Source organism: Triticum aestivum, chromosome 6B, assembly GCF_018294505.1.
Source record: "Triticum aestivum cultivar Chinese Spring chromosome 6B, IWGSC CS RefSeq v2.1, whole genome shotgun sequence".
In the NCBI taxonomy this organism is placed as follows: domain Eukaryota; kingdom Viridiplantae; phylum Streptophyta; class Magnoliopsida; order Poales; family Poaceae; genus Triticum; species Triticum aestivum.
In genome coordinates, this window is record NC_057810.1 from 98264751 (window position 1) to 98276223 (window position 11473).

The 11473-nt window shown below is 47.1% G+C and overlaps 1 protein-coding gene across 1 annotated transcript; it reads left to right on the top strand.

The window, feature by feature from the left end:
- Positions 1-580: 580 nt before the first annotated feature.
- LOC123133647 (probable xyloglucan endotransglucosylase/hydrolase protein 30) lies at positions 581-2069 on the top strand. Its single transcript, XM_044553087.1, has 2 exons — positions 581-913; positions 1095-2069. The coding sequence occupies exons 1-2, from the start codon at positions 724-726 to the stop codon at positions 1886-1888; spliced, it is 984 nt and encodes a 327-aa protein (XP_044409022.1). The 5' UTR covers positions 581-723; the 3' UTR covers positions 1889-2069.
- The last annotated feature ends 9404 nt before the right edge of the window (positions 2070-11473 follow it).

Genomic DNA, 11473 nt, shown 5'->3' on the forward strand with positions numbered 1-11473 from the left:
GACATTTTTTTTATCATCTCTAAATTACGTGGATGACTTAAGATAAGACTATCTTATCAACCATTGTACATGCCTTACATCACCCCGCACTCCTTCTCCCGTGTCTGCAAAGAAAGATGGGTCGATCTTGATTTTGATTGATTATTTGGTAAATTTCTTGAGCATGGCATATCCGCCCAGTTCATTTTTATTTTGGCCAGGATTTCCCGTGCTTTGAGAAGGAATTTGTCAACCTCGAGACAATGTAAATGAGAAGTTCCAAAAAAAAGACAATGTAAACGAGAAACGTCCATTTTGCCATGCCTTCCCAGGAACGTCAGCACAATAGCATTCTCATTTTTCCCCTCCTCTGAATCCGTCCCTGGCCAGGTGGCGAGATAGTATCCTTGTACGCGTCCGTTTCCGAAATAATTTCCATCTGCGCGTCTGCATGCGCGTCATGAATGGATAAAAGCTAGCAGACCCTAAGCCTAAGCTAACTCCTCCTATTTCTCCGGCGGTCACGGGGCCGTCTTCCGGCCTCCCTGCACCGTTTCTCCACCTCCGCCTTATTAATTTGTCACCCACCCAAGAATAAACCGACCCGAAAACAGCCTGAGTGAATAATTAGGCAAGCACCAAAACTGAGGATATACCAGGAAATAGCTTTAGTATAGTCCCTTGCAAGCAGAGGAGAGGACCGGAGAGGGGATCGACCGATCGATCGCTCTCGCGGCCGGCGGCATGTCGCGGTTGGCGTCGGCGCTGCTGGCCCTGGCGACGGTGGCCGCGGTGGCGGTGGCGGTGCGGCCGACGGTGGACGTGACCGCGACGGTGGCCTTCGGGGAGGGCTACACGCCGCTCTTCGGCTTCGACAACATCCTCCGCTCCGCCGACGACCGCACCGTCAGCCTCCTACTCGACCGCTCCACCGGTACGTACGAGTGCGGTCGTCCATCCATCCTCCATCCTCCCCGGCTGACCGGCCGGCCGTACGTTCGTGGCATGCGCGCGCATGGCGGCTTGATTTCCTCCGTTAATTTCTGGGGCGTTTGTCTGTTTTTCATTTCATGCAACGTACTACTACGTCAGTTAATGGTAATTAAAATCGGTAGGGTCGGGGTTCATCTCGTCGGCCATGTACGAGCACGGCTTCTTCAGCGCGTCCATCAAACTGCCGTCCGACTACACGGCGGGGGTGGTGGTGGCCTTCTACACGTCCAACGGTGACGTGTTCCCCAAGACGCACGACGAGCTGGACTTCGAGTTCCTGGGCAACATCCGGGGCAAGCCGTGGCGGATGCAGACCAACATGTACGGCAACGGCAGCGTCAGCCGGGGCCGGGAGGAGCGCTACGTGCTGCCCTTCGACCCCACCACCGAGTTCCACCGCTACTCCATCCTCTGGGCGCGCGACGCCGTCGTCTTCTACGTCGACGACGTGCCCGTGCGCAACCTGCGCCGCGCCCGCGCCGGCCGCGACTTCCCGGCCAAGCCCATGTCGCTCTACGCCACCGTCTGGGACGCCTCTAACTGGGCCACCTCCGGCGGCCGCTACCGCGTCAACTACCAGTACGGGCCCTTCGTCGCCTCCTTCACCGACCTCGCCCTCGCCGGCTGCCGCGCCCCCTCCCCCACGGAAGAAGGCTGCGCCGACGCGCTGGCCGCGTCCGACCCCGCCGTCATGACGCTCGCCAAGCAGCAGGCCATGCGCCAGTTCAGGGAGCGCAACATGGTCTACTCCTACTGCTACGACACCAGGCGCTACCCCGTGCCCTTCCCGGAGTGCGACCTCGTCGAGTCGGAGCGGACGAGGTTCAAGGACAGCGGCCACCGGCTATCGCTCAGGCGCCGCCGCGTGGGCCACCGGCCGGCCAGGCCGGGCGCCGCCAACAAGGCCGACATGTAGCGTGCACGCACCTAGCAGCCATATCTTCTCTTCTCTTCTCTTGTGTTAATTAATTAGGGACGGAGATTTGGGTTGGTTGATTATATATTACTCGGCGGAATTTGGCAGTAGCATCCCAAGCGGAATTTGGGTGACACGGTTACTCGGCGGGCACATGTATGAAAACATAACGACCTACATGGAGTGCTCCCTTCCTTCCTCTTCTGCTCTGCTCTCTCTTCTCCCCCACCGACGATGAGCTCCGTTTCAGGCGCCGTGGGAAAAAAACGTAGGTTTATCCTGGATTTTCTTTGGAAAGCTACGTCAGACTAACTTTTGAAGGGTGTGGCTAGGTCTCAGTCGACTGGGATTTAACCAAGTCTCAGTGAAGTGACATAACATATAAGAAGAAGAAAAAAAGCTAAAAGGAAAATTTTGCAAAGATCTCCACGTAAGATCGAACGAATGAATATAGTATTCACTGTGGATTGAGACTTAGCATAATTATTTTTTGAAAGTTGAACTACATTATTGAAAGGTCAACACTACTTTTGGGTGACTAGCTTTCATCTAGTAGATGGGAATTAAGTAAATCACATCTAGCTCGTACATCATTTCATTTGGCGTGAATATCTGTGTGAATCTTTTTAGATGTGACTTAATTGTTAAATTAATCCGCTTTGAAAGTCGATAAAAAATTTGCAAGTTACTATTTGAAAGGTTCAAAAACCGTCAGAGTTTCCTTCTAAAAAGTTTTGGAAGCCTGGTTTCATTTTAACTTTGCCACGTCAACCGCATGATGTGTGTCCTCGCTATTAGGGCATATTTATCCCTTAGTGGTTTTGATGATTGATAACAATGCAATTTGTGGACTAACCGTACGTAAGGGAATGAAGCATGAAAATCAAAAAAAAAATCCTACGAACACCCAAGATCTATCTAGGAGAAGCGTAGCAACGAGAGGGGAGAGTGTGTCTACGTACCCTCGTAGACCGAAAGGGGAAGCGTATATAACGTGGTTGATGTAGTCGTACTCTTCGCGATCCGATCATGATCCAACCGATCTAGTGCCGAACGGACGGCACCTCCGAGTTTAGCACACGTGCGGCTCGATGACTTCTCCTCCTCCTTGATCCAGCAAAAAAATACAAAGAAGGAGATGGGATCGCAACCAGCATGATGGCATGATGGTGATGGTGGTGGTGGAGCAACTACAGCGCTTCGCTAAGCGAAAAACCGTGGACGAGAACTATGCCGGGAGGGAGAGACGGGGCAGCAGCCAAGGCCAATGTGTCAAGGTGCCTTGTTGCTCCCCCTCCCCTATATTTATATGCATGTGCGTGGGAGGGCTGGGAGTCCAGCCCTACTCCTAATAGGAGTTGGCGCCAAGGGGAAGGAGTCCTACTCCTAGTAGGAGTTGGATTCCTGGTCCTCTTCCACATGTCTTAGCCACATGGGACTCTTAGGGGCTGGTGCACCTGGCCCATGCAGGCCAGGGCGCCCCCCTTCAGCCCATGATGGCACGTGACATGGTGGACCCATTTGTGGACTTTCGGACCTCTCCAGAACCTTCTGGAAGCTTCCCTATACAATACTGAAAAAATGCACCTTTTTCAGAATCCTAAAAATAACTTTTCATATATAAATCTTTACCTCTCGACCATTCTGAGACTCCTCGTGACATCTGGGATCTCATCCGGGACTCCGAACAAAATTCGGTCACCAACATGCATATCACAATATTACTCTAGCGTCATCAAACGTTAAGCGTGCGACCCTACGGGTTTGGGAATCATGTAGTCATAACCGAGACACCTCTCCGGTCAATAACCAATAGCGGGACCTGGATGCCCATGTTGGTTCCTACATATTCCATGAAGATCTTTTATCGGTTGAACCACAATGCCAAGGGTTCGGTTAATCCCGTATGAAATTTTAGCACGATCTCTAAGTGAAAACGGAAATAACTTCAATTTAACAATATCATTATCCATATCTTTCTTCTTTTGCATATCACACAAATCAACAAAGTTGTTTAGATGAGTAGCGGCATCTTCACTAGGAAGGCCGGAGAATTGATCTTTCATAACAAGATTCAACAAAGCAGCATTGATTTCACAAGATTCAGCATCATTAAGAGGAGCAATCGGAGTGCTAAGGAAATCATTATTATTGGCATTGGAAAAGTCACACAATTTGGTATTATCTTGCGCCATCGTGACAAGCAATCCAACAGACAAGCACACAAGAGGCAAGCGAAAGAGAGAGGAGAACGGGAAAGAGAGGGTGAATAAAACGGCAAGGGTGAAGTGGGGGAGAGGAAAACGAGAGGCAAATGGCAAATAATGTAATGCGAGGGAGATGAGTTTTTGATGGGTACTTGGTATGTCTTGACTTGAGCGAAGACCTCTCCGGCAACGGCGCCAGAAATCCTTCTTGCTACCTCTTGAGCATTGCATTGGTTTTCCCTTGAAGAGGAAAGGGTGATGCAGCAAAGTAGCGTAAGTATTTCCCTCAGTTTTTGAGAACCAAGGTATCAATCCAGTAGGAGGCTCCTCAAAAGTCCCTCGTACCTACACAAACAAACAAGAACCTCGCAACCAACACGATAAAGGGGTTGTCAATCCCTTCACGGTAACTTGCAAAAGTGAGATCTGATAGAGATAATAAGATAAGATAAATATTTTTGGTATTTTTATGATATAGATTGGAAAGTAAAAGATGAAATTAAAGTAGATGTGAAACTTATATGATAAAAGATGGACCCGGGGGCCATAGGTTTCACTAGTGGCTTCTCTCAACATAGCATAAGTATTACGGTGGGTGAACAAATTACTGTCGAGCAATTGATAGAAAAGTGCATAGTTATGAGATTATCTAGGCATGATCATGTATATAGGCATCACGTCCACAACAAGTAGATCGAAACGATTCTGCATCTACTACTATTACTGCACACATCGACCGACTCCTGCCTGCATCTAGAGTATTAAGTTCATAAGAACAGAGTAACACATTAAACAAGATGACATGATGTGGAGGGATAAACTCAAGCAATATGATATAAACCCCATCTTTTTATCCTCGATGGCAACAATACCGTACGTGCCTTGCTGCCCCTGCTGTCACTGGGAAAGGACACCGCAAGATTGAACCCAAAGCTAAGCACTTCTCCCATTGCAAGAAAGATCAATCTAGTAGGCCAAACCAAACTGATAATTCGAAGAGACTTGTAAAGATAACCAATCACACACAAAAGAATTCAGAGAAGATTCAATTATTTCTCATAGATAAACTTGATCATAAACCCACAATTCATCGGATCTCGACAAACACACCGCAAAAGGAGTTACACCGAATAGATCTCCAAGAAGATCGAGGAGAACTTTGTATTGAGATTCAAAGAGAGAGAAGAAGCCATCTAGATAATAACTATGGACCCGAAGGTCTGTGGTAAACTACTCACAACTCATCGAAGAGGCCTTGGAGATGATGTAGAGGCCCTCCATGGTCGATTCCCCGGCTCCAAAATGGGATCTCGCGGATACAGAAGGTTGCGGCGGTGGAATTAGGTTTTTGTGGTGCTCCTGGATGTTCTCGGGGTACGTCGATATATATAGGAGGAAGAAGTAGGTCGGTGGAGCCATGAGGGGCCCACAAGAGTGGGGGCACGCACACCCCTTAGGGTGCACCGGGCACCCTCGTGGCCGCCTCGTTCGTTGCTTGATGTCCACTCCAGGTCTCATGGTTTGCATTTGTTCAAAAAAGATCACTCCCGAAGGTTTCATCCCGTTTGGACACCGTTTGATATTCCTTTTCTTCGAAACACTGAAATAGGCACAAAAAACAGCAATTCGGGCTGGGCCTCCATTTAGTAGGTTAGTCCCAAAAATGATATAAAAGTGTAAAGTAAAGCCCATAAACTTCCAAAATGGGTAATATAATAGCATGGAACAATCAAAAATTATAGATACGTTGGAGACGTATCAGAGGCGTGGCTGCGCGTGACCTGCAATGAGCATCAATTTGCAATTCCAACGGCCGCCATCCGCAGTTGCAAGCACCGCCACTGCCGTTGCTGCTGAACCACTATGAGCTGCAGGATCACCGATGGATTTGCAACAAGCCATGGTGATGGAGCTCCAGGGCATGAACGGAGTGGGAGAAGGCTCGACACGTGCATCGGGAGAAGGAATGAGTTGTTGATATTTGCAGGTGGGTAAGAGACCCGCTCGGGATAAGGAAGGAGTTGTTCTTTTGGACAAATGATGAATCTTATTAACTCAAAATGGAGCATTAAGAGGATACAAACACATTGGGCACACACCCGACTGCTATATAGTTGGGATGCACATAACCAACACCAACACACGCAAACAAAAATATGTCGACGAATAGCGAAATCATGTAAGACCAAAGCCATGCATAGACAAGGGGAAAGATGATCAGATGTGCGATAAAAAACTACAACAATGACCATATTTGTGCCAATCATCTAATGACACGACACGGATGACGAGATTCTTCAAAGCAACGCCTTTCATAAATGAAGTGACGCTCAATCGTCGCCGTCACTGGATCCAGCCACCCAAGGCTACATCTAAATTTTCACCCTAAATAATCAGTTCGGGCATATCGGAGCAATGACTTCAACAAGGTATCAGTGTAAAAACCCTACCATTGCCAGGTATAACTAACACAAGCCACCCAACAATGTTAATAAAATAGTTTTTCAAAGACTGGACTCAACTTCGACCAAGGAGTTTGGAAGGGGGTTCCTATAGGCAGCCGGCTCTGATACCAACTTGGATCGATGCGACAACAGCGACAACCGCGTTGGGTGCCTCTCCAAATCGGGAAGGAGAGCGAGTGGGAATAGGGGATAGTGGCTAGGGTTCCAGGGGGCAAGGGGCCTTGTAGACGCCGAGGGGGAACTAAATGCATGTCGCGTGGTGATCCCCAGCCATGGACGTGCTCCCGGCGTCCACCGCGTCCTGGGTGTACAGGGAGGAAGACGACGAGGGGGAGGTAGGTGATAACCCACAAGTATAGGGGATCAATTGTATCCTCTTTCGATAAGTAAGAGTGCCGAACCCAACGAGGAGCTAAAGGTAGAACAAATATTCCCTCAAGTTCTATCGTCCACCGATACAACTCTACGCACGCTTATCGTTCGCTTTACCTCGAACAAGTATGAAACTAGAAGTACTTTGTAGGTGTTCTTGTATAGGTTTGCAAGAATATAAAGAGCACGTAAATAAAAACTAGGGGCTGTTTAGATAAAGATGCAATAAAGTTACTATAGCGAGTGTGGAGAAGTGGTGGTAGGAGTTGTGAATTGTCCCTAAGCAATTGACTAATTTACTAGACGGATAGCAAGTTTTATGTGGGAGAGGCCACTGCTAGCATGTCATCCCTGACTTGGAATTCTATACACTTATGATTGGAACTATTAGCAAGCATCCGCAACTACTAACATTCAGTAAGGTAAATCCAACCATAGCATTAAGATATATTGGTCCCCCTTCAATCCCGTATGCATCAATTTCTGTGCTAGGTTGAAGCTTCTGTCACTCTTGCCCTCCAATACATAGTCCTATCAACATACAACTAACCCTATGGTGTGATCCACGCGCGCGCTTATATGATGGGCACCAAAGGACAACAACATAACCACAAGCAAATTAAACCAATCATAACAATTCATCAATTACCAAAAGGACAATGAAAATCTACTCGGACATCATAGCATGGCAACACATCATTGGATAATAATATGAAGCATAAAGCACCATGTTCAAGTAGAGGGTACAGCGGGTTGCGGGAGAGTGGACAGTTGTAGATAGATGGGGGAAGGTGATGGAGATGTTGGTGAAGATGACGGAAGTGTTGGTGTAGATCGCGGTGATGATGATGGCCGCGGCGGTGTTCCGGCGCCACCGGGAGAGAGGGGGGAGAGAGCCCCCCTTCTTCTTCTTCTTCCTTGACCTTCTCCCTAGATGGGAGAAGGGTTTCCCCTTTGGTCCATGGTCTCCATGGCATGGGAGGGGCGAGTGCCCCTCCGAGATTGGATCTGTCTCTCTCTGTTTCTGCGTTGATGATTCTGCCCTTTCATTGTTTCTTATATATACGGAGATCCATAACTCCGATTGGATTGAAACCTTCAACATGATTTTTTCCCCGGAAATTAGCTTTCTTGCGGCAAAAGAAGAGCAGCAACCGCCTTACAGGGTGCCCACGAGGGTCAGGGGGCGCCCACCCCCCCAGGGCGTGCCCCCCTGCCTCGTGGCCCCCTTGGGCATCGTCTCATGTTGATTCTTCTTCCCGAAAATCATAAATACTCCAAAAATATTCTCTGTCCATTTTTATCCCGTCTGGATTCCGTTTGATATGGGTTTTCTGCGAAACATAAAATATGCAACAAACAGGAACTGGCACCGGGCACTGGATCAATATGTTAGTCCCAAAAATAGTATAAAAAGTTGCCAAAAGTATATGAAAGTTGAATAATATTGGCATGGAACAATCAAAAATTATAGATACGACGGAGACATATCAGCATCCCCAAGCTTAATTCATGCTCGTCCTCGAGTAGGTAAATGATAAAAAGGATAATTTTTGATGTGGAATGCTACCTAGCATAATCTTGATCATGTAATCTAATCACGGCATGAATATTAATACACGAGTGATTCAAGCCAATAGTCTATCATTTTACATAAAAACAATAATACTTCGGGTATCCCAACAAGCAATTATGTCTTTCATAATATCCCTACAAAATCATATAGTCTTTTATGCTCCCTTTTCTTAACACAAGGTACCCCTCATGCTCATCCTGGTGTCAGCCAATCAATTGGTTAATACTTTTTAATGCGCTTCAGCTTTTTCAACCCTCACGCAATACATGAGCGCAAGCCATGGATATAGCACTATAGGTGGAATAGAGTATGATGGTGGTGAAGGAAATATGCCCTAGAGGCAATAATAAAGTTATTATTTATTTCCTCATATCATGATAAATGTTTATTATTCATGCTAGAATTGTATTAGCCGGAAACATGATACATGTGTGAATACATAGACAAACATAATGTCACTAGTATGTCACTACTTGACTAGCTCATTAATCAAAGATGGTTATGTTTCCTAACCATAGACATGTGTTGTCATTTGATTAATGGGATCACATCATTAGGAGAATGATGTGATTGACTTGACCCATTCCGTTAGCCTAGCACTTGATCGTTTAGTATGTTGCTATTGCTTTCTTCATGACTTATACAAAGTTCCTACAACTATGAGATTATGCAACTCCCGTTTATCGGAGGAACACTTTGTGTGCTACCAAACGTCACAACGTAACTGGGATTATAAAGGAGCTCTACAGGTGTCTCCAAAGGTACATCTTGAGTTGGCGTATTTCCAGATGAGGTTTTGTCACTCCGATTGTCGGAGAGGTATCTCTGGGCCCTCTCGGTAATGCACATCACTATAAGCCTTGCAAGCAATGTAGCTAATGAGTTAGTTACGGAATGATACATTACGTCACGAGTAAAGAGACTTGTCGGTAACGAGATTGAACTAGGTATTGGATACCGACGATCGAATCTCGGGCAAGTAACATACCGATGACAAAGGGAACAAAGTATGTTGTTATGCGGTTTGACCGATAAAGATCTTCGTAGAATATGTAGGAGCCAATATGAGTATCCAGGTTCCGCTATTGGTTATTGACCGGGAACAGTTCTAGGTCATGCCTACATAGTTCTCGAACCCGTAGGGTCCGCACGCTTAATGTTACGATGACAGTTTTATTATGAGTTTATAAGTTTTGATGTATCGAAGGTTGTTCGGAGTCCCGGATGTGATCACGGACATGACGAGGAGTCTCGAAATGGTCGAGACATAAAGATGATATATTGGAAGCCTATATTTGGATATCGGAAACGTTCCGGGTGAAATCGGGATTTTACCGGAGTACCGGGGGGTTACCGGAACCCCCCCCCTGGGGGGGTTAATGGGCCTACATGGGCCATGAGGGAGAAGAGGAGGGCCGGCCAGGGCAGGCCGCGCCCCCCCCCCTCCCCCCTAGTCCGAATAGGACAAGGAAGGGGGCGGCGCCCCCCTTTCCTCTTTCCCCTCCCCCCTTTCCTTCTCCACCAAGGCAAGAGGAGGGAGTCCTACTCCCGGTGGGAGTAGGACTCCTCCAGGCGCACCCCTAGGGGCCGGCCGCACCTCCCCCCTCCCTCCTTTATATACGGGGGCAGGGGGCACCTCTAGACACACAAGTTGATCATCGTGATCGTTCCTTAGCCGTGTGCGGTGCCCCCCTCCACCATATTCCACCTCGGTCATATCGTTGCGATGCTTAGGCAAAGCCCTGCGTCGATAGAACATCATCATCGTCACCACGCCGTCGTGCTGATGGAACTCATCCCCGACACCCTGCTGGATCGGAGTCCGGGAATCGTCATCGAGCTGAACGTGTGCTGAACTCGGAGGTGTCGTACGTTCGGTACTTGGATCGGTCGGATCATGAAGACGTACGACTACATCAACCGCGTTGTCATAACGCTTCCGCTTACGGTCTACGAGTGTACATGGACAACACTCTCCCCTCTCATTGCTATGCATCACCATGATCTTGCGTGTGCGTAGGAATTTTTTTGAAATTACTACGTTCCCCAACAGGTGGAGGTTGTGTGGAGAAGACAAAAAGGAAGAAAGTCTCACATCGACGCGGCTAATCAACGGGCTATGGAGATGCCCATCAATTGATGTCAATGCGAGGAGTAGGGATTGGCATGCAACGGATGCACTAAGAGCTATAAGTGTATGAAAGCTCAAAGTGAAACTAAGTGGGTGTGCATCCAACTTGCTTGCTCATGAAGACCTCGGGCATTTGAGGAAGCCCATCATCGGAATATACAAGCCAAGTTCTATAATGAAAATTCCCACTAGTATATGAAAGTGATGACTCAAGACACTCTCTATATGAAGAACATGGTGCTATTTTGAAGCACAAGTGTGGTAAAAGGATAGTAACATTGCTCCTTCTCTCTTTTTCTCTCATTTTTTTGATTTTTTTTATTTTTTTGGTGGGCTTCTTTGGCCTCCTTTTTTTATTTGGGCTTCTTTGGACTCTTTTATTTTTCATAAAGTCCGGAGACTCATCCCGACTTGTGGGGGAATCATAGTCTTCATCATCCTTTCCTCAATGGGGCAATTCTCTAATAGTGATGATCATCACACTTTTATTTACTTACAACTCAATATTACAACTCGATACTAGAACAAAAATATGACTCTATATGAATGCCTCCGGCGGTGTACGGAGATGTGCAATGATCTAGCGTAGCAATGGCATCAAAAAATAGACAAACCATGAAAACATCATGCTAGCTATCTTACGATCATGCAAAGCAATATGACAATGAATGATCAAGTCATGTATATGAGGATGATGGAAGTTGCATGGCAACATATCTCGGAATGGCTATGGAAATGCCATAATAGGTAGGTATGGTGGCTGTTTTGAGGAAGATATAAGGAGGCTTATGTGTGATAGAGCGTATCGTATCACTGGATTTGGATGCACCGGTG

Coding starts and splice junctions, on each gene's coding strand:
- LOC123133647 (XM_044553087.1), top strand. CDS start 724: ATGTCGCGGTTGGCGTCGGCGCTGCTGGCCCTGGCGACGGTGGCCGCG. Junction 914..1,094: donor CCTACTCGACCGCTCCACCG/GTACGTACGAGT, acceptor TAAAATCGGTAG/GGTCGGGGTTCATCTCGTCG.